The sequence below is a fragment of the Piliocolobus tephrosceles genome, chromosome 4, assembly GCF_002776525.5.
Source record: "Piliocolobus tephrosceles isolate RC106 chromosome 4, ASM277652v3, whole genome shotgun sequence".
Taxonomy (NCBI): domain Eukaryota; kingdom Metazoa; phylum Chordata; class Mammalia; order Primates; family Cercopithecidae; genus Piliocolobus; species Piliocolobus tephrosceles.
Window position 1 is genome coordinate 52,129,048 of NC_045437.1, and position 24,722 is coordinate 52,153,769.

General features: G+C 38.1%; 1 protein-coding gene across 2 annotated transcripts in view; it reads right to left on the reverse strand.

Moving 5' to 3' along the window:
* LOC111539887 (microtubule-associated serine/threonine-protein kinase 4-like) overlaps nucleotides 1–24,722 on the reverse strand; it is a 392,884-nt gene that overhangs the window by 81,066 nt on the left and 287,096 nt on the right. For both annotated transcript variants that reach the window (XM_023207890.2, XM_023207892.2), the window contains exon 4: nucleotides 8,206–8,237. In XM_023207890.2, coding sequence (XP_023063658.1) covers nucleotides 8,206–8,237 — 32 coding nt within the window. The remainder of the gene's footprint in view (nucleotides 1–8,205; nucleotides 8,238–24,722) is intronic.

Below are 24,722 nucleotides of genomic sequence, written 5' to 3' on the forward strand. Positions count from 1 at the left end.
CAGAAAGTGCTAAGAAATCTAAATTTATTTTAAAACTTATTCAAATATGGTTTACATGTCCTTTATTTTGTTTGAATCAAACTCCCTCTCTTTCAGGAAATATTGCCTTTACTTTGCTGAAAATCTCACCAATGTAATTCAAGTAAGTTGAAAACCAAGGTGATTCCCTTTCCTTGCCTTCTAGAAATAATCTCATTTTACTCAAACTACTTTTCTAAACAGGCAGTCAAGGCAGTGTTTTCTGATATATAACAGGCCTGAATGTAAGTCTTTTTAAAAAATACACACACACACACACACACACACACACACACACACACACATCGACCTATGCCCATTCAATTATACAGAAGCTCACTTCCTATCTTGTGTCAAAATTAGGAATTCCAATTTTAGAAATACGCTAATCCAATACATATAATTCAATATGATTGAGACAGGAGACAGCCAAGGGTCCCTGACAAAATCCCACTTTCAAGCCTAAAACAGCCTGAAGGCTGAAATACCAGACTGCAGGTCCTGGATGAAGCCCTTCCTTTTTCAGCTGATTCTTTCTGAATAATGCCCATATGCACCCCGGGAGGATGAGGTAGAGCCTCAGGAAGTTTGCACCCTTTGCAAAGGGGAGGAGCCTGGCCTCTTCTGTTCCTGTGTGGTGACCTGGGATTCTATCTGTGAGGTGGGAAACTTCCTAGCAGGACTCTCTCACTTTGCTGAGAGTTATTTTTCCTTTTCACCCTGTAAATTCCATTTTCCCCACCCTTCTGTATGTCCACGAGCCTAATCTTTCCTGGTCGTGTGATAAGAGCCCAGTTTTAGCTGAACTAAGGAGAAAGTTCTCCAACAAATATATCTACTGTAAGACAAACTATCTCAGAAGTCTAGCAGGCCCAGCTCCACCCAGAAGCTACCATCAAGTTCCCCTGCTTTGTAGTCCTAACTACTTTTTGACAACATTCTCTCCCTTTGTTGGTCACTCTCATCTTCCATTTCATCTCTGGACGCCCTTTACTGTCCCTAACCAAGAAAGGCAAAATTAGAAAGCGGTAAAATAAGTTCATTATTCTTTTCATACATTTATTAATGCATTCATATGGTAAAATGGTTCTCAATACCTGCTCAACTTTGTGCTAGCCTTGTTTCTTGCCAGTTCACCAGAAGCATCCCATTAATGAATCGTCTTCTGCTGTGCTAAATTTAGTTTGGGTGACAACCTGTCCTGACCAAAGGTACATACATTTTTCAGTGAGGTACCAAAGACATCTCCAAGATCTGGCAGATGAATTTCTAGTATTGGAACGTTTGACATGTGGCAGATGTGTTTAAGATGGAAATCCCCTTGGCGGTCAGAGCGGGTGGACCTCCTACCAGACCTGAAACTATCAAATGCCAGTAGATACCTAGCCCACTTATTCCAAGGCCAATCCTAATGGACTCCAACCACTCTCAGAGGAATAACGAAAGGGTGAATGGAGAAAAATCATAAAAACATATAAACCAAATACAAAATTCTAAGTCCCCCATCTGACTGAATGAGTCCCCCCTCTCAGCCAATGGCATTCCAAAGCAAACCTGAAAAACTAGTTCAGGCCATGATAAGAAGAGAGGGTCGGACATGCCTCATGATACCCTCCTTCCCTCTGGAATTCAGCACAACTGACCAGCTGACATTAAAACAGAGATCTTAAGACTGACAAAGCAGGCTCTTTGGAGCGTAAGAGACCAAATTCCAATGTGACTCTAGTATAGCATCACATGACAGATAGCAGGCCGTGAAATAAATTAAAGTACTTTACCCCAAAATATATTTTTTGATAGATTTTTAAATGGCTCTGCAAATCTGTCTCTTGTGGAGAAAATCTACACTCTGTAGAGACTCTCTTCCTCTTCCAGAACTTTTCCTGATCCAGGAGAGATTAAGAGTCTGATACCTTTTAAGGCCTGACAAGAGACATTTACCATCTATTCTACATAATAAGAACCCTAGTTTCCACAATCACTTATCTTAACCCAGACACTCCTTTCTACTGGTTCCAGGTCTTAGATAATAACTCTTTCAACCAACTGCCAATATCAGAAAATCTTTGAATCCACCTATGATCTGTAAGGACCACCCACCCAGCTATCCCACCTTTCCACACCAAACCAATGCATAATTTACATGTATTAATAGGTGTCTTAAGTTTCCTGACCATCTTGGGCACATGTTCTCAGGACCTCTTGGGATGATGCCTCAGGCCTTGGTTGCTCATATTGAGCTCAGAATAAATCCCTCCAAATATTTTACAGAGTTTGACTATTTTTCATTGACAAACCCTATAAAGAGGAATATTGTTACCAGCTGCTAGTATTGTTGCTGGATCAGTTAATTAAAATAAGTAAAACCTTTTAAATTGCCTATGGGATAATTTGAATACTCTCAGCAACTCCTCAGCATGCAGAGACATACTTTTCCAGGACTATTATACATATTAGGAGCTGCTTCTGCTTTGGGTTCCTGTTGCTGGATATTCCTTTTATTTTTTTGCGGGGGGAGACAAAGTCTCGCTCTGTTGCCCAGGCTGGAGTGCAGTGGCGCGATCTCAGCTCACTGCAAGCTCTGCCTCCCAGGTTCACGCCATTCTTCTGCCTCAGTCTCCCGAGTACCTGAGACTACAGGCACCTGCCACCATGCCCAGCTAATTTTTTATATTTTTTAGTAGAGATGGGGTTTCACCGTGTTAGCCAGGATGGTCTCAATCTTGTGACCTTGTGATCTGCCTGCCTTGGCCTCCCAAAGTACTGGGATTACAGATGTGAGCCACTGCACCCAGCCTTTTTTTTTTTTTCTTTTGAGACAGAGTCTCACTCTGTTGGCCGGGCTGGCACGGGCAAGATCTCGGCTCACTGCAACCTCCACCTCCTAGGTTCAAATGATTCTCCTGCCTCAGCCTCTGGAGTAGCTGGGATTACAGGCATGCACCTCCAAGCCTGGTTAATTTTTGTATTTTTCAGTAGACATGGGATTTTTGCCATGTTGGCTAGGCTGGTCTTGAACTCCTGACCTCAGGTGATCCACCTGCCTCGGCGTCCCAAAGTGCTAGGATTACAGGCGTGAGCCACCGCGCCTGGCCTTGGATATTCCTTTAAAAGCATCCTTAAAGCATGTGTGTGGACATAAAGATGGGAATAATAGACACTGGGGTCTACTAGGTCCACTAGTGCAGGGAGACAAGGGGGAAAGGGCTGGAAAACTACAGTTTGGGTACTATATTCACTCACTACCTGGGTGTCAGGATCATTTTTACCCCAAACCTTAGTGTTATGCAATATACTCCTGTAGCAAATCTACACATGTGCTTCCTAAACCTAAAAGTTGAAATTATTTTTCGAAAGAGTTGGAAAAATTTTATAAATAAAAATACATTTAAAACAGCTGTCGCAATCAAATATCATAAACCAGTCCATCAATCAAGCAAGCAAGCATGTGTGGCCAGAGAACTTAAAGCTAAGAAACTGCCAAGTGTCAGTCACTGCTTCTACTAAAATGAAGTGATAATTGCAGATAATTGTATAGATCCCAGACCTACAAAGCCATGAAACAATGCACCAAGGCTTATAATTAAACAAGGTGGACGAAAGGTCATTTTAAGTAGCAGGGAGAACCTATTTGCTAAGAGTAGATAATACAGTTTCCTTCTTCTCTGTACAAAGACATCTGAAAGACCACTTCAAAGCAGGAGGCGGCACAGGAGCTGGCCTGAGCAGATTTCCTGCTCCTCTCTCCAGGGTATAAACACCATCAAGGCACTCTAGGGAATTCCATGAAAAAAGAAGCCTCTCCGTCCTGGAGAGCTGTTTATTTAGGCAATTAACAAAACACAAAGGAGTCCTTTAAAATTAAATAATGGCTGCCAGGGACACCTTGGTTTTGCTCCTAACCATCTTGGGCTCACATCTTGGGCTTTTCTACTTTTTGCACTTTCCTTGCCTGAAAACAAACATTTCCCTGTGAATTTTTCCACTTAGAAATGTGATTTCAGGACTTACATGCAAAATATGGGTGAATTTTAGAAAAAAAGTACCACAACAATAATGGCACTTTCATAAATACAGACAGTACAAATTAGTTATTAGAAAAATCTAAATCAAACAACATGCAGAAGGTTGATGTGTTCCATACTGAATTGAAACCATGAAGGATCTGACATCAGCCATCCAGCCGTGGCATCACCACTTGTCCTCATGGAGCAGGCACAGTGACAGAACCTAAGAGAACAGGGCAGGTCCACTGCTTGGAGGCTCCCAATCTAGGAAGGGGAGACAGATTTGTACAGACTCCACAAATGTCTGCGCTATGTAGTTATTATACCAGGCACCTTGCTGAACACAAAGAACAGGCATTCAGAGTCACATCTCTTGGATGGGATAAAAATCTAAAGCAACAAATCTAGTTCTGAAGCTAAGTGTAATAATATACCATCATAAATGCTATTATCTCATTTGCTTCATCCCCTGGCTTCAGGTAGTATATACTAAAGCATTTCAAGATTATCACAATTTATCATCATAATTTTTTCTATGATGTTCTGGCATTAACCAATTGGTATCTGCCACTGTAGATATTTTAGTTATTGTCAAATCATATTTATTTGGAGCAATCTTCATTATGAGACAAAATTAACCAAATACACACACACACACACACACACACACACACACACAAATACAGGTGTGATATATTTTCTTTTTCAAAATAGAATGTTTACATAATTGTTATTCAAATTACTTAAAAATCTACATAAACACTTGGTTAAAGCAATTTTAATCCTACTTCCATACAATCACTGAGTATTTTACATAAAATATTTCAAGAATACCAAAAATACAGAGGGTATAATATAAACACCCATATACACACTACCACATTAATGATATACGTGAAACTCCTTGCAGAGGCCTCTCAAATCCAATTTATTTCATTCTCTCCACTAGTAAGTGACCCTTATCATAAACTTGTTTTCCATGCATCTTTTATACCTTTACTGTAAATGCCTGTATTCAGACACAACATATTGTTTTGCATACTTTTAAGTTTTATAATATAAATGCCATCTTGTACCTGGAATTTGCTTTTAGCACTAATCATTCTATTCTTGATAATTATACCTGCTGATACATATACTCTGGTCCGGTTACTTTACCTGCTGTTTAATATTTCACTATCTGACTATATTATGATTTTGACAGGTAGCTGGAAGGAGGGGGATAAGACAATGTGATAACTTTAGTTCCAAGGAGAATGAGGGGGAAAGTACAGGAAGTATCTGGGATCAAAAGCAGCCTTGGCAAATGGCTATTCATTGAATGGAAAAAGAAGAGAAATAGCTAAAATCCAGCTGTCTAGGAAGCTGTAATGCCTCTGGAAAAGTGATCTGGAGTTACTTGATTATCTCATAATAGCATCTTGCCTAGAAAGCTGTTTCCCTCACTTCTCTTGTCTATTACCCAGTCACAATCATTGCTTCTACACCTTTTAAAAATGTTTATAAAACAAGAGAGTCTTCAAGTTAGTTCTCATTACAATGATCATAAATAATAAATTAGTGAGGATCTGAATTTCTCTTTCTAGACAGAATAGTTCGCTTTTTTATACTTTCAATTAATAACAAAAAAAAATTTCCTGAGGTCTTTCATTTCTGAAAGCTTTCAATTTAATATATGTTTTTACCATGATTCTGGATATAAAAGTTATCTTTAAGCTTATTTAAAGCAATATTCAAATTTTTCAAAAAAATGTGGAAAACCCTGTAAGTTTCAGAATGCTGAAAATGCAATTTTAAAACTGCTATCTTTCAAGACATACAGATTTGAAGCAGCAGATACATCAAAAGAGGCCTTTTCAGTCTTTATCAAGGTACACACTCTCTAACAAGTTGAATCACATTGCTATATAACCAGAGACAATAAGAAATACATCACACTGTGTGCAGTTGCTTATGTTAATATGGAACAACAACAACAAAGAAGAGACTGAAAAGAACAGCAGGAGCAAATCTCCAATCTTTCTGGGAGAAGATATAAAAACATTTCAAAGCATTTATGGAGGAGTCATGTACACAGTAAATAAACTAAGAAAGTGTTAACAGGTTTAATTATCAGGTACTATTATGTTGGCTAGCTGATACTAATAAAGATACATTTGTGCCTTTCTTCATTAGATTTGTATAAAATCACTCTAGCATTTATTTTAAAAAGCATTTTCCCTTTCTCAAAGTCATAAAAGAACCTTGCACGAGGAGAGTAATTACTGGCATTCTGTACAGTATTCACTAAAAATGCTGAGTGACAGTGGGTTCTAGCACAGCTATATCAGGCATCGTTAATTCTCTGGGGAATATTCGTGTTTAACAGAAAATACAAAATAGCATGTTTATTTTTAGTTTACCTCACTTGAAAATACTAATTTTCCCAGAATTCACTAAAAAAGTAGATTTGTGTTCACATATACATATACAGTGTGCTTCATGCTCATCATCTGAATGCTCAATTGACTTTTAACAGGGAGGGGAGTTTAAATGGCTCTGATGTAAATCAAACTTTCTCTTACTATGTTTCCAAAGGATGGGCTCCAAACAACTTATGTCATTATTCTTTTTTCATTAAAGATCCCATTTTCTCAAATAAAGAAACTTAAAATACTTTCCTTATCACATATTTTCACATCAACTTATGGCTATCAGCTAACATTAACAGAATTGAGACTTCCTCAAGTGCAAAAGAGGAAATTACCCTTTAATAGAAACATGAAATCTAATTCTGTAATTAACATGATCTTTATAATATTATTGGAAACACTAATGTGATAAAACAAGAAACAAAAAACAAAACCCATGTGCAATCTATTAAAAAGGCTAAAAGCAAGATGTGACTGAAATTCTGAAGTTTTCAAATAAAAAAGAAAGGGTGTTTAAGCCTTAAAGAAAAGTGCAAAAAAGCAAATGAGTTTTTTTCTATAAAAGTATTTCATGTAGTTTTCTATTTTTCTTTTGTCTCATCATGATAGGAAATATCAAAAAGTTTGGACTTTTACAAGTTTAGGCAACAGAGTCCTAATCATGATGCAGAAGAGGAAAGAGTTTAATTCTAAGTCCATTATATAGCAAACTATTTTCTGTTAAACTCTAACACAGAGAGATGGAAGCTAAAAGCTAGTGACAATTTATCTCGGCACATTCTCCAAAAATAATAATCCAGTGTCTGCCTGGCAGCCTAAACTTGTACAAAAGACAGAAAGCAAAATGGACAGTAATAAAATGTTCACAGCTGATGAATTTTTGGTTCTTAGATACAAAGGCTGAAATTTTCCAAAATTTAGCCTAGAATAAACCCTATATTTCAATAATCACCAAATTTTTTTCTAATCCTCCAAGAGGAGAGTTGTAAAAACTTAATCTTAAATACTATTTTTTTAAAGGAGGTGCTCCATCTACTAACTTCTTCAACTTAAATCAGACATCAAATGTAAATGTTTCCAGACCAGCCCTTACACAGTACTACTGGGTAACAAATCTGACTTTAAATGTAGTCAAACATTGAGGGTAGTTAATTCTGTCCTCAATTTCATTCTGCAACTTGCTAATGGAAAAAAAAAAAAAACTATGATTTGTGCAAATATATTAATGGTCTTAAAAATAAAAGATTAAAACGCACTATAAAGAAATCAAGTAAAAGTTCATAAATCCATTATTTTAATACAAGAGCATGACATGAATCAGTTCAATAAGATCTAGATCTAATAATGGAAAGTTTAACTGATTCAAAGTCTCCAGTTCAGATTCAAAAGTACATCATTTACTCCACATAAAATCCATAGTATAAAAATATCATGGATTTCAGATCATAAAGAACACTGATTCTTGATTCAGATCAATTTACACTATCTCCTTACCAAATAATGTTTTTGCTTGATTATATAACAGCATTAAAAAAATTTAAGATTCTCCAAGGAATAAATATGCATTTAGGTTTACAATGCCCATATGGAACAAACCCTGGAAATTATGAAATTATTACTGTTTGACTTTTATAAGTAAATTCAGTTTTTTGTTTTCTTCAGTTGATTATCATTCATTTTACAATTGCCACTAATGAATCAGAGAAGAATCACACTATAAACTATATATTAATAAAAAGAAAACAAGGAAACAAAATCCTACTACTTACAAACTTCCTCTTCTAGGGAGACTCAGCTCCTTCTGCAAAAGAAAAAAAAAAACCATATATAAGTGATGCTGCATTAACCTTAGATTACTAGGATACCAAATGGATAACAAAGAACGTATCATCCCTCATTATGCTTGATTTGGCATTTCCTATACTGAAAACATTTTAATGTCATAATTTTATGCTGGATCCCTTCTTACACGGTTCTCCTTACACACTGTGTTTAAGGTACAAACACAGCTTATCTGAATTCCAGAGCAGAAAAACCATCAATCTTCCCAAAGCAACTACAGTAAAATACTGAGTTGAGTTACATGGCCCTACAATTGAGCATACGGAAAATCTGAGCAAGCAAAGAATTTATCCAAACAGGATTTAGCTATAAGAAGTAGGAGACATTTTGCAGGATTATAATTAAATGAAAGGTGCAATGAAAGAGACAATTAAATCAAACTATTTGCCCTCAACAGAAATATATTCATGCAAAACATTATGCATACCAAAGATTGCACTTTCTATTTTTTAAATGATAATGGAAAAGATTTCCTTTTGGTGTTATTTCTCAAAACATCCATTTATTCATAGGGATATTTAAAAGCAGCTTAATCAACTTCTAAAAGGTAATCAGACAGCCATGACAATTATTAGTGTGTTTCATAGTTTTAAAAGGGTACCTTCACACTTCTCTCAATTTGAGATTCTTATCTACCTAATCATCAAGAGGCTGTGGAAAACCAAAAAAACAAAAACAAAAACAAACAAACAAAAAAAAACCACGCAAGAAAACAAGCCAACCAAAGAAATAAACAAAAATAGATTCAGAAATACCTCTATCCACTAATGAAGTTTTCAAAGCTCAAGAATAATTACTTGCTGTCAATTATTGAAGAATAGGAAGCGATGAGCCATTTGGCTATTTAAACTCAAAATGAAGCACGCTATGACTAAATTTGGTTATTCATGCCCATAATTCTCATTTATTTTTCTGCCTTTCAGGTGCTTGAGCATTATCCTTTGAAAGGTATTTCCCCATCAGCTTCAAACTCACCTTTCCTGTCTCTTATTTTTACTGACTATTTCAATGTTTGTCATGGACAGCAGGCTCAGCTATCACTTTTCCACAGCACAACTTACTCCAGCACAGCTTACAGAAAGTGGCCACAAGAGTGTCAGACCAGAGCAGAGGAGAGTTCTGCGGCTGCTGCTTTAAACAAGGCAGGCCTTACTTATTAACTGGCAAATATATTTCCATGCAGATATAGTAATCATATAACTGTTCAAAAGCAAGAAGAACAATCAGCAACTTTAGGAATGAAGTGTCATCTTCTTTCTCCCAATAGCAAATGTTTTCTTTTCAAGGGCTCTAGGGTTCAGTGGTAAAGTGCCTTTTTGTTTTGTTTTGCTTTGCTTTTTTCTTGAATCCTTGATTAGTTCCAAGAAATTACAGTGTTTGCTGAACTTGGCTCCCTGATTCTGAAACATAAATATACCTTCATTTACTAAAACCTCTAATGACAAGAGAAAAGTCTCTGACCAAGACCGTTTTCCTTGAGAACCAAAACATAAATAGAAAACCAATGAGTAATTTTCTATACGTGGATCTTTGGTTACGACAAGCATTGAGAAATCAGTGTTGTATTCAGGTTAAAGAAAAGAAAAAGAACTTCCTAGATGTAATAGCTCAACACACTATATTTTTTATTTTTTAATTTTTATTTATTTTTAGGATGAGGTCTCACTACATTGCCCAAGCTGATCTCAAACTCCTGGGTTCAAGCATCCACCTGCCTCAGCCTCCTGAGTAGCCGAGATTACAAAGTACACCACATTGTACCAGACCCAGCCCATTTCTCCTAGAAAGAAATTGATACTACTGCAGAGCAAAAGGTCTAGAGACCAAATGAATAATACTGCTCTGTCCAGTAAGTTGATCTGACAGCCGCATGAAAGGTACCTGAGGTATTATCATTAATAACAACAAAATAATAAATCAGATGTTATTTCAACTATATATGCAAATAGGTCACTCAGAAGACATAAGAGGAAAGGGACCAAATGAATGACCCGAACAGTTCCATCAATCATATTCCACCAAATGACCCGAGCATAAACTGGCTGCTTTGCTCTGAGAAAAAGCTGCTGAAACAGCAAGATAAGGGATAAAAACCAACTCTGCTTTTAATCAGAAGTCTTTCCAGTAGGTCTAGAATTATGAGTTCTAAACAAGGAGAAAGGTTACAGTGGGTAACCCAGCACTGCTGCTCCACAGGATGGCAGCCGAGATTCCAAGATGAGGAGCAAAGGACATTTAATAGGCCACTGTCAACTGACCTGAAGCTACCACGCTAACCAAGCTGAAGGAGCTAATCCACCTGACGGCTTGAATGTCAGGCTCAGGACTGGAAACTCAATTTGGTAACAAATTGGAATCACATGTGATGGTAATAAAGTGAGAGAAATGAATGTGCCGTGGCCAAGACCTTGTGAACAGTAGCTGCAAAAGTCTGCAAATACCAGGAGGGCTAAACAATTGCAGCCTGAGCAGGAAGCAGCTCCTGCCCTAACGGATGAGGGCCACATGCTGATAAATCTGCACCCGTCAGACGTAAATGAACGGCATCAAGGCATTTTATCGCCAAAGTCCCTGTGGTACTTTGTGTATGTGTCCTCATTTTATTTTCTTAATGTCAGGATAAGGTCACTAACACATACTCAGATAATTAGATAAGACGTGGTATTGGTCTGAGTCATAAACCTAAGCTTGTGCTTGACCTATGTGGAGTGTGTGTTAAAAATTTACTGTCAGGTAAGAATTGGAGGAGGAAAGAAAAAGGGAAAAAAGAAAGAACAGCAAGAAGTATCCATCTGAACTAAACAATTTGCTAATTGTTGACACTGGATTAAAGAAATTCTTAAGATTAAAAATTTCTAGATTTTCATTGATATTGATGATTCAATGATGTTTAACATTTTTTAGAGTTCCTGTTTATCATTACTTGCTTGATATTTTATCCTTCCCCCGAACTTTTACGTGTTAACTAGCAAATATTTGCATTAAAGATAAAGATTAAATAAAATTAATCTTGTCTGAGAATCCTGTTAGTTTTGAGATCTCTCAACGTACCTGAGGATACCAAAAGATCCCTCCAATCCAGGAAGAAAACTCATGGAGAGTCTGACAAGGAAGAAGGGTAAATGATTCTGCTCTTTTGTCCCAGTCATCCTTAGCTTCAAAAAGAGAAGGCAACTGTTTCATTCATGAAGACAGGGGAGAAAACTGCAATGTTTCACAGGTACGAGCAATCGCCACAGTGGTAATTTTAAAACTATTTATAATTTTTAGTATTTAACAGCTACTCATAGACACACAAAACAATATTGCTATACATGCCGGACATGTTTAGAGAATCTCTGAACTCTTCTTTTCTAACTAAGGGTAAATTTATGATTTGAAAGAGGGCATTTACAGAAGCCCAAATAATATATGTAGATACTCCCTTCTTCAAGTGGTAGAGCTTAAATCTCCTCTCTTTGAGAGTGGGCTGAGACCTAGTGACTCACTTCCAAATAACAGAATAGAGAAAGGGAACAATAGCAACATTATAGTGGGGAGACCTGCAGATACCACCGTAACTGAGTGATCAAGGTTAACATCATCAGTGGTAAGCCACGCTGACATCACGCTGCCATCCTCTGATATGATGTGACGAGAAGAACACTTCATGCCTGCGGTATTCGCTCCAAAATCCAGAACCCCATTCTAATCGTGAAAAAGCCTCAGGCGAACCCAAATGGAGGAACCTTCTAAAAACATGTGACCAGTGCTCCTGAAAGCTGTCAAGGCTGTGAAACACAAGAATAAATTGACCAACTGTCACAGATGAGAGAGGACTAAGGGTGGCTAAAGGCAATGAAGAATCTTGAATAAACGAAGAATCTTGAATTGGATTCTCAATCAGAAAAAGGACATTAGTGGAAAACTTGGTGATAGCTAAATAAAGTTTGTAGTTTAGATGACAACAATGTCCCAATGTTAAAGTCATCATTTTGACAAATGTATTAAGGTTACATATGAGGTCAACATTTTGAGGGACTGGAAGAAGGGTATACAATAATTTTCTGAGCTATCTTGTAAATGTTCTGTAAATTTTAAAATTATTCCAAAATATTAAAGAAAGCGTATCAAAACGGGGAGACAGGGAGAAGGGAAGGCTGGTGTGGGGCTGGAGAACAGAAGAAATGAACACATAAATATCTAAATATTCAAAGCTTACTTTAAGGTAATATTTAATACCAATTTTTTAGGAAGCTATAGAAATACTGTAGGTGAGAGAGATTCTGGCTAGGACCAGCAATGAAGATGGGAAGGAGTAGTCAGATTTGAGATACATTTTCATAAGATTTACACAGAAACTGGATGTGAAGCATGAAAGACAAGGCAAGGAGAAGTCATAAGTTTTTGGCCTGAGCAAATAGTTAGATGGAAAAAGAGTTCAGCTTTGACATGCTACATTCAGGATGTCTGTCTGTAAGAATTCCAAGTAGAAGATTCCAAACAGGCAACTGGACAAATGAATCTGGGTGCAAGAAAAAGGTTAAGGCTGGAGGTAGATTTTGGAGTCATTAACACTAAGATTGTATGTAAAGCCATGGGACTGGATGAAATGGAGAATTGATAGAAAAAGGAAAACAGACACACCTGGTTACAAAGCCATGGGGGCTTTGCCATTTAAAATAAAGAAGAAGGGAGGATTGTGCTATGCACTGTTAACTAACCTGTTGCTCTATCCAGTAGCTGGGGTTCTTGAAAGCAACAGAAATTGAATGAGACTGGCAAGTAAACAATCAATGTATGGACGGCTACTGGCACCCCTGAAGGCAATAGGATGATTGGGCAGACAAGGTCAGAAAGTGGGCAGGAACCAAAAAATTAAACCCAGAAAGTATGACCACACCCAAGGAAAAGCCCAGTTAGGACACCTCTGCAGCTGAACCTTGAGTGGGAGCTCAGCCTCCAGGAAGAATCCCTAACTGCCCCCACATACCTTCACTTCCTCTCTCCTCGCAGGTGTCCTGTGAGGGTTACATGATCACACCTGGGTCTCTGCCCCAGCTTCCAAGTGGGCAGGAAAAAGGAATACTGGCTCCCTCACTACTATAGTGGGAGGTGGGGCCAAGTCTACCAAGATCCACACTTTGGGAGTTCCTCCAAAAAACAAAGGGAATTTGGAAGTTGAGCAACTTGCCTTTTGCACCATCACTCCCAAACCCCACACAGAAACAGAGTGGCAATGTCCAGCACACACCATTCCCTGACCCCTTTCCTGACACCAATGAATTTCAAGTGCATGCACTTCCCCATCATCTTTCTTTCATTAGTCATTGGTGGCCTCATCCTATGACTGAGTTACTGCAAGTACTCTGCACTAACAATTAATTTACGAAAAGAGTTCAAAGAAGCCGAGATGTGTAAGGCAGTATATCAGGTGCTTTTAGGGACACATGAGGAAAAACAAAACACATTTAAAAGCTAGTTGGGGCAACATACACACACACACATATAAAACAAAAGAGTTATCACCAGGTGCAAGATTATGCAGTATTACTTGAATGTGTAAATGCTAACAGAGGAGAGAAAATAAAAAGGAATGAGATAATTCAGCTCAAGCAGTGATTCTGAAGCCTCGCAACACATTAATGTCACCCAGGGAGTTTTTAAAAATACTAACGCCTGAGCCCCACCCCTAGAGATCTAGAGAGAGAGTGGTTTGCGTATGTTGTTTATTAGAGGTTGGTAGTTAAGTCCCCCTAAGGACTATTGGTTTGCATAAACCATTTGCCTTTGGATTGTTTTTCTCTTTAGGGAATATTAATTTTCTAGGCTGTCATTACAAAGGTAAAGCTTCAGGTTTTTACGTATTTCCTTTGCAAGTGGGAAGCAGTGTGAGGCAAGGAAAGGTACTCAAAACGGAGCTCTCACTACTTGACGAAGCATAAAATTAGCTGGGTGTACAGGCTCATCCAGGGATAGGATCTCCTAAAGAAATGCTTTGGGTGCCATTTTTCTGGTCTGCATTTCTGAGAGTCACTTGTGAAGGCAGAAACAAAGGACAAAAAAGTTCATACCGGCCGGGCGCGGTGGCTCAAGCCTGTAATCCCAGCACTTTGGGAGGACGAGACGGGCGGATCACGAGGTCAGGAGATCGAGACCATCCTGGCTAACACGGTGAAACCCCGTCTCTACTAAAAACTACAAAAAAAAAAAAAACTAGCCGGGCGAGGTAGCGTCACCTGTATTCCCAGCTACCCGGGAGGCTGAGGCAGGAGAATGGCGTGAACCCGGAAGGCGGAACTTGCAGTGAGCTGAGATCTGGCCACAGCACTCCAGCCTGGGTGACAGAGCGAGACTCCGTCTCAAAAAAAAAAAAAAAAGTTCATACCATAGAACCAGATCTTACACAGGACTTAGCTGTAAATCATCAGAAGGCAAAAATGGTCTACATTCTAACAACACTTGAAAAATCCAGTAAGTTGCTCATAAATACATGTTTTCCTAAATGAAGACAGTAGTCAAGCTGGAAAACCAGTTGGGAGATCCCCATAGAAATGCCTGAACAGTCAAACCACCCAACCTGTAAAACAACAGTAAAATCCTTTTGGGAAATGTGACATGGATGGTGAATCCTAAATTATCTTTCTCTTTTCACAGACTTTATTTCATTTTCTTTTTGTATCTATAATCATAATGCACTTCCACATATTTATTTGTGCTAGAAAAGTTAAGCAAAATAAACTAGCCAGGCACAGTGGCTCATGCCTATAATCTCTCAGGATTTTGGGAGGCTGAGACGGGTGGATCACTTGAGGTCAGGAGTTAGAGACCAGCCTGGCCAACATGGCAACACCTGTCTCTACTAAAAAAAAAAAAAAAAAAATTAGCTGGGTGTGGTCGCATGTGCCTGTAGTCCCAGTTACTCAGGAGGCTGCGGCAGGAGAATCACTTGAACCCAGAAGGTGGAGGTTGCAGTGAGCCGAGATGGTGCCACAGCACTTCAGCCTGGGCTAAGGAGCGAGACTCTGACTTAAAAAAACAACAACATCAAAAAAACAAAATAAACCACAAAAGGCTAAAACAAAATGCTTGCTGGGTTTATATGTAAATTTTGTTTGATCAAAACCACAACACTCACTTTCTTTGAAAAGTAAAGAAATTAGCTACCTTATTCCTTTCTTTCCAAGTTGGCTTTTTCTGCCATGAACCTAAATGAACAAGACTGTGATATCAGTTCTCATAAGCCCTTTATACAGACAAAGTCACTGTCTAGTGTGGCTTATTAAGATGTTACCATAAACTGAGTCTATCAGCTTCATCACAGAATCAGCTGGCTGCCTGGACAGGACACACAAGTCTTCCCACGGAAAGTCCAGAGGACATCAGCAATTGACCAGAGTTGCAAAGCCGTGAGATAGTGGAATCAAATGAACCGATATCATCCAGTTCCAATTTTTTTCCCTATACTCTACCATGGAAATGCCAGAGAGCGGGAGACAGTGGTGATGTGAGGTACTGAAAGGAGAGGTTTGAATAAATACACAAGCAGGGAGGGCTGGTACTGATAATAAAGAGGGCACTCTTTCCCCTAACGAGGAAGAAAGGAACAGGTGAAAATGGGTAGTTTTCAAAGATGGAGCAAAGTAAAACTGGAGCAATTCACTTGAAGTTCTGTAATTTCAGTAATACAGAAGGCAAAACTCTTCTACCAAGGGCAAAGGCAAGGGCACATTTGGGGATTAAAGCAGACAAAATGGGTTTCCTTTATTCAATCACACACTTTTTAGTAAAGGTGGATATGGCTGGTGCTGTGCCAGACCCTGGGGATAAAGGACTTTACTCACTGTAAAATGCAGTGTGAAAAGGCCTGGAATGGAGGTCTTTTCAATTCAGTAATACAAAAGGGAGGGGGGTGATCAGTTTCTTTGAGGAGGGTCAGGACTGTTTCTTCCCCAACATTTCTTGTTATTCATGCTAACAAAATACAGTGGAAATGATACTACCTTCAATGTCAAGGATAAGCTCCAATTAAACTAATGACAAAACTCACTGTTTTGGTCAAAGTAATTGATTTAAAGATGACATGTGACTCAAGCTGCGCAAGTAAGATGCAAAATGATGTTTGCTCAGGGTTTCTGGGAAAGAACTTCCTCCCTTGTCTGAGAGATCTAATGGGAAAGAAGTAGCATTAAACCCATGAAGCTAATGGCAGCCACAAGAATAGGCATCACAGGTGGCAGACAAGAAAGCCTGGTAGAAACTGGGACTTGGGTGAAATCTCTGAAACAACACATCTACCCTTGCGTGTGTTTGGACTTCTCTGGTATATGAGCCAATCGAGTCTCTTTATTGTTTAAACCAGTTTAACTTGCGGTTTCTAGTCTTTGTAATTCAAAAATTCCTAAGTGACACAATACTTGAGCCTGGTCTTTCTTTCGCAATGTCTGGGAATTAGCCAGGCAGCCTTGGGAGTAGGCGAGGAAGGGGAATTCTAGAAAAGAGAGCAGACGCAGTCAGGTAGGGTGGAGTGAAACAGAACACAGTCATGAAACAACATGGCTGGAACAGACAGCAGGAGGGAAAAATCAGCAGGACAGGAGTATAGAGGCAGGGAAGGGTTTTAGAAGTGGCTGCCTTTATCTTATAGGCAATGGGGAACTCATGGAACATTTTGAAGAAGAAAATAAGATGACCTAATCAACATGTTAAAAAAGATTACTCTGGCATTAGGGTGTCACATTGCTCTGGGAGGGCCACATGGGAAAGAAGTTAGGACACTTCTTTAATTATCCAGGAAGCATGGCTGAGGGCCAGGAACAAGGAAGAGGCAGTGAGGAAGAGGAGGAGAAGGAGGAGGAGGAGGAGGGGCAGAGTCAAGAGAAAATTGTGTGTACAGGATCCACAGGAGCTGAGAGGAAATGCTCAACTCCTGGGCGGGTTTAGAACAGTTGTGATGGAGCTCAGGACAGGGTACCATCCAGAGATGAGGAAAAAAGACTGTCTAAAAGCACTGAGGGCCCTTTGGAAGCTAAACGTAATGAAAATCTGAAAGTGGATGAAAATATTGCAAAACCATTTTAGTTATACCAGCCTGTCCCTGATGAGTAGGAATATGAGACAAATTGTAAGATAAAATCCCAGCTTTTGCTTAGATGAAAAGTTAAACATCATTCATGACAACCACCTTTTCCACTTTAAATTTTTTACACAAATAGTGGCAACTGTCTTTACTAAGCTCATCTACCTTCACTACCTTAATAATGGCATCTCACATTTACCGCACAGTGACATACATTATCTTAAACTTCACTATTATTCTCATTTTACAGATGAGAGAACTGAGGTACAGACAGGCTAAGTTACTCACACAAGGTCATAGAGCCGGTAAAAGGCTTAACTTATCTTTGAATCCACATCTGCCCAAGTCCAGAGTATGTTAATTATTTTTCATCACCAAGTAATGACTTGATACATTTGCACCACAGACTCCTCCTACAGGCTATCAAGCTGCATTCATAGTTGGTAACACACTGTCAATTACTCTTAGGAGAGACAAAACACAGATCTTGGCAACTCTTTCTAAGCAAATTTCACACTTACTTTTATAGACTCTGATTTTATTTGAAGCAAAGCCCTGTGAATATGTTACTTTTAACACAGACCTTTTAAAGCAGAAGAAGCGTAACAAGTCAAATAATCAGCTAACCTCAAGTAAATGGACAAATGAAACAAGCTTCCTTTCTAGCCAATTACTATGGGTTTTGATGCTTCCTAACACGTTACACCCTTGATGTCAAAATCAAGCTTGAGAATCAGACATCTGTATACATACTGTCCTCCAAGTCAGTGTGACCTAGGGAGAATCTGTCTCTTAAGTCAAAGTTTACATGCTTCCCTGCAGGGTTTTGCTGAGTAGTAGCCAACACTTACATGAATAACAGCTCTAGATTATTGCTTATTATATACTAAGTGAAGTGCATTATTATATCAAGGTTAATAGCTTCCAGCCCACAGTCATATTGTACTTTGTATGCTCACTTTGTTTTCAAAGAACAAAAGAACTGTCTCTTTCAAGCAAAAGTTTCTGCATCGTTTTTAAAATTAAAGAAACTAGTTTTGATCAAATTAGAGAAGGCACAGTCCTTCATAACAAAAGAAGCTAAAATATAAAACATGTATTAGATCAATTGAACTCAAAGCTTAAAACAATCCTTATTTAAGTCAATTGTATGTTTTCTAGTAATTAAACAAATAGGATCAGGATTCAGACATAACCATATTCTAATCCAAGTCAATGCCAGGAAGCATCCTTCAGAAACTTTAACTTCCCTAAGATTCAATTTCCAAAATTACAAAATGAAGATAATACAGCTTATCTTACAGGGTGTTGAGAAGATTAATGCTAACACATGTCCTGCATGTGGCACAGCTCCTAAACCTAAGAGCACCCTTAGTGTCAGCTATGACTATTTAAGTGCACTACTTGAATTAGAAGAAGGAACCTAGGGCACAACTACAGACCTATGGTAAAGAGACAGCAAGGACTCAATAAAAGAGCAAGGGTGTGTGACCCGCACATCTTCTCCACTTCTAAATCACCTGGGCACAGGGCTGTGAATACATTTGAAGATTCGAAGCAAATGAGACTTCAGTGAAATCACACACCCTGCTATTAATCAGTAGGAAAATTACTTTAGCAGAAGGAGATCAAACACCAATGCTAGTTACATATTTAGAATTTTAATTGTCTTTAAGATAGTGCAAATTTCGAGGTCCTTCAGGATCTCTATAAAACTGAAGTCACTGTGGACAACATTTGTGATTTCCTTTTTTTCCTTAGAATGACTTATGAAGGCTCTTGATAAATATGCGTATCAGCCCTGCCACTTAACTATGTTTCTTGTTACTTGGGAAAGCCTGTGACCTCCAGTGAGCTTAGATAAAAAGGCAACACTGCACAGCTGTGCCCCACAAGGCTCCGCAATGTTTTCAGTTCTTCTATCCATTACCAGCAAATTACAGTAAATTCAGGGTATTGATCTGCACAACCCTATATGGGAAGAAAGTTACCATCGACTTTTATTGCTTATTGTTGGGTCCAATTCCCTAGAATCAATAAAAGCTACAATGTTCATAAGCTTCTAAAAAGCTAGTTAATATAGTGGATATGAGACACCTTTTAGAATCACTATAAATCTATAGGATTCTTCAACAGAACAGTGGCAAACATCTTCAATGTTCAAAAGCTTTATTTGATTTTAGAGTCTTCTCATTACCCAGGAAAATGCCCTGGGAAAGAAGTGAATATCAATGATGTGGAATAAAAACTCAGCAACTAGAAAGAACCCTACTTAACAGATTTCCACTTTCGCTTTTCAGTTCGCTTGCATTTCCACACCAACCTCACTCTCCAATTCACAGCCAATCATTAAGAATTGTGATCATTTCTAAGAAGGTGTCTCTCACATAGATTTAAGATGAGTTTTCTTGACAGGACTTTCCAGGACCCATCAAGGGATCAGTTTGCTAATATACGTACATTTCAACTGCCCCTAATTTGAAGAATCAATATCCTTTTATGAACCAATTTTTTAAAACCAGGTAATAATTCAAGTGTTCTATTAAAATTATAGACAACCTTAATACAAAAAGAAAAAGGCTTTTTATAGAACCAGGAAACAGAATTGGATGAGACTATTTGACCAGTGATAGTGAATTTACTCTGCTGAGATTAATCATTTTTATTTACTACGGACACCTTGTGGTTTATCTAGCAGTCCCTATTCTGAAAGCCTATTTCAGTGTAGAAATTTACTGGCAAATCAGCTCAAGGGACCTCTTGAAGTGCTATATGAAGCTAATATCCACAAGTCTACTTTCTTCTGGCCATTCCTCTCCATCTAAATGCAAAAACGACACTTAAAATGTACATATAAAAATGTATGAGCACAATGGAAGATTAATGACACACATATTCAAATAATCAATAATGTAAACTTAAGCCTTTAATGGTACTGAAATTTATTGTAAAGAGGTCACAGAATAAACAATTAGTTTATAGAAGTCACTAAATCAGTAATAGATTCTGTTTGTTACAGGGTACAGTACCTGCCATTTTTTAAAGTATTTTCTCCAACGTACTATTTTAAATAACATCATCTGAAAGTATGCAGGCTCTCGAGAACTTCGAGAATGAAGACCATGGGTGCAGGTAAGATCCCCTATTCCCCACTTTATATCCTCCCTCCCCATCACCACTATGAAAACTAGTACAGCTGTGGTTGCCATTGCAGTGTTAAACATCAACTTTATTCCTGAAAGGGACATTTTCTCATACAGGATTTCATGCAAGCCTTACCCTATCCTGCAACTATAGGAAGAATGTTTAGTATTTTTTTCAGATGCGGAAATTGAGTATTAGGAAAGTTATGTCATGATTTGCCCAAGGTCAGGGTCCTCACATTAAAAAAAGAAGAGCAAAGACAAAAGTAGCCAGGGTCCTCGGATGATACTGTTTCCATATGGCACCAGCCCTGGACATTCTACCAACAAATATTCTCATATGCGAAAAATCAATCCCATATGAGCTACTATTAGTTGGGTTTTCTGTTACCAGTAGCTAAGTACATTCCTGGCTAATACTAGGACTAAATCAACTTTGCAAATTAGCTCTGGCATAGTGTTTCCAAATACACACCAGACATCAACACAGCCCTGGCATCATAAAGGCTGGTGTATGTTACCCAAAGAAAATGAACAAATGTTCTTAAATCAGGATTAGATTCTATGAGAAACAAAAGCCTTGAAAACATTGATTACAGATCTGTCAAGTTGTTTCCCTTTTCCAAAATATATTTGGGAGGGCTGTACAGTGCGTGTTAGTGACTTTGAAGTTAACCAAAGAGAGTCCAAGTTTAATGGCATCATATTTGTGACAGTTAATTAGCAGAAAATATTTCAGTGCAGTGAGATTTTTTTTTTAAAGCAATAAAAGGCTCTGGGGTTTTAATTGCTTCTTCCTAAAGACTGAATTTTGTTCTCGCTACAAAGACAGAATCCCTCCCTCAAAGTCAAAATGATCCCCTGCGGTTTTTTGGGATCACAAAGACTATACAACTGAGTGGACACTTATTTGTGAGACTTAAGAAACTTACGTTCATAAGGTGGCCTCTTATTTTTGTTAACCAAAAAATCAAGTCATTTCCAAGCAAGAAGACCCTACCCTAATTACACATGAATGCAGCCATCTGCAATGTATGAATGAGTTTAGGTGGTTTTCACTTTAGTTTCTATTATACTAACTAGGTTCTTCTTTCGAAAAATAAAAAGCATACTAGATCATATTGGATTGGCATGCTTACCGAATTACACAGAAGGTATGTGTTTTTACACAGAATTACACTGGATTTCCTTGGAAACATGAAACTGATAGTTGATTCTGGACTCACTTTCTTCAGAATAAAAGTTTACACACACACACACACAGCAACAACAAAAACTGATGATATAAAATAGTTCGAACAAAGGAGGTGGGGAGAATCAACATTAGAACAAAGGAACTTTGAACAACACAAAGTTTTCGGCAGCCTAAACTATCATCTGAAGCTACACTATTTGGACAAGTTGATGAATTTGCACTAATACTTTTAAATGGTTCTGTCACTTTAAATGCTAGTTTAAAAAAGAAAACTGAATTACACTGACTTGAATTGTATATCAACCAGAAAAAAAAATAACAGTATCTAGAGTAAAAGAAACTCTTGAAGAATTATGCCTCTTTTAAAGAAAGAATCTAAAAACAACTCTTATATGCTAATTGAATTAAGTGGCTTACTCACCCCTACTTAGGACCACCAGGATGAAAATGTTGAGGTGGCAGAGCTTCAGGTACATGGCCTGGCAGAGTGTCTCAGAAGCCTGGCTTGGGAGTCTGCATACCAAAGTGAGTGCCAGCCCCATCTTTCCATATGGCCTTGGGTAAACTACCTACCCTCTCTGTGGCTTTCTTGCATCGCTGGATATTGTAGATTTGAGAAGTCAGAGTTGTTGTGAGGACTAAATGAAATAATATATGTAAAGCACCTAGAGTAACCGGCACACACTGAGCACTCTAATATTAGATTATTATTCTATCTTAAATATTCATGCACAAATCTGACATTGCAACCCTAAGGTTTTGCAATTTGGAAGTATAAATTATTCATCTACATAATAGGTAGTTATGCTGATGTATCTTCAGTGCACCAAAGGACAGACGAAAACTAGTAATAAATTTAAATATTATCCAAGCCTACTTTGATGAAAACTTAGAGAATCTATCCTTGAATTTATTATTGATACTCCCAGGTGCCTTTAAATGAACTTGGTTACTTTAAAACTAAGCCAAAATGGATTACCTGGGCAATTGTAATTGTCATTTATCAAGCATGAAGTCCATTTCTTAATGAAAAACAAACTTCTTACAAAGCTGGATTCCATTTTTACCCACCCACATGCTAAACATATTGGCATATGTTCCAAGCATTCCATAGCTGTATATTTTAAGCAGATCCTTTTTATCTTGCATAGCTTTCATTAAATTGCAAGAGAAAAGTATTTCTTGCTATGACCAGAAATAATATGCTAGACTCTGCATTTTGTATTTTTCTCAGTCTACCTTTCATCAATAAATAACAGTGTTGCTTTAACTAAAAAGTGTGGAAAATTCTGATTGAATTTTCCACTTCAAAGTACACAAAATCATTTCATCTAACATGCTGTGTTAGAAAATCTATGCTCCATTCTGACCTCCTGTTGCAGTCTATTTCGAGTATTGGTGATGCACCGTATCACACTGCATGGCTGGTGAAGTAGAGTAAACATATTGACTGAGAAATGTTTTGAAAACCCCCATTCCACATAGATCCCAGCTACTGTCAAGAATCACAAAAATGTTTGCATTCTGTCTATGCAAGAGCATGACAGAGCTCTAGGAGAAATTCCCACAATAAATAAAACCAGCTACTTGTATAACACTCTGTCGAAGCAGGACTGTGCAGGCCTTACTGCTAGGGGAAGGAGGGGCAAGATTCAGCCCAAATAATATGCTCACAGGTATATGGGGGAAGACGTTATTAACTGTGCCCTTCCTTTCACCTATTTGCAAGGTTAAAATAAAATTTAGCAGAAGAGATTACCACCACTAGTGAGAAGGCACAACTCTGCCGGCGGCCAAGGAACACATGGAAAGAAAGGTAATACATTGATTGACCTTTCCTTCCAATTGCAGTCTAGGCAGCTAACTGTCTTTTTTCATTTGGGGGGATATGACAGCTGACCTAGCTTATTTTCCTGGACTAGCAAACTAGGACAGTCCTTGGAGAAGTCAGGCAGCCGAGACCAGGATACTCCTACAGTAGCAGAGCACTACTACATTAACACTTATAATGAGGAGACCTAAGCCATAATGCTGCAACCAAACAGGCTTCTGGGGTAGAGCTCTTCCTTCCTCCAAACGCAAGCTTCCCGGGTTCTTCTCAGGAAACAGTGGAGAAGATGTTTCCAGGTGTACAGAATGATAGTCCAATATGAATTATTCATACTCCCCAAAATATAGAGCAACAGAGTCCATTTAACTCAACATCTCCCCAAAGAATGTTCTGCACTTTGTGAATGGCTTTGACAAGAAAAACTTAAAGTTCCTTTGCTAAAAGGTTCTGTATTCAAGTAAGTTTGAGAAACACCTAATTAAACATAGCTTAAAGGATTTACTTATTTTAAGATTTCCCCAAGACTTTTTACAATCATTAGCGTTTTATTTTCTAAGAGCAAGGAACATAATCTCTGGTGCTACCCAAATTTAATATGAAACACTTTTTGGGAAAACATAGGATGTGCTTCTGAAAGAATACACTTTGAAAAATTGGGATTTAAATGAGCCCTAATTTTAGTGCAATCATAGAATGACCACAAGGAAAATGGAGACTGTTATTGCCACACCATGTACCAGTTATTGTACTTAGTAACTTAGAATTTCAGTCTTGAATTGTGCTATGATGAAAGAGGCGGTGGCCTACGTTGTAATTCAATAAAGTGTCCCTTTGGACAATTGCAAGATTGCAGCAACAAATCCAAAAAAAAAAAAGTCTAAAAGCAAGAGCTACAGAAACAAATCCCTTGTGTACTACAGTGATCAAATCTCTAAAGAAATAAACACAAGGCATAAAAATACATGACTACCATACCATAGGTAGGCCTGCAGTTCACATGAAAGATAAATCCAGAAAATAAGGAGTGTTACCATGTCCATGCATTTATAACCGTGACAGGACAACATAACTGTGCCCTATTTATCAATGGCCAAGGCTTATCTCTGTTCTCTTTTCCCTACTGGCAAATTTCCTAGTCTCCTTGAACAAATTTCCTATTTCTGAGACTTCCACATAGGACGTAAATAAACACAAGAGACCACTGCTCACAACATGAG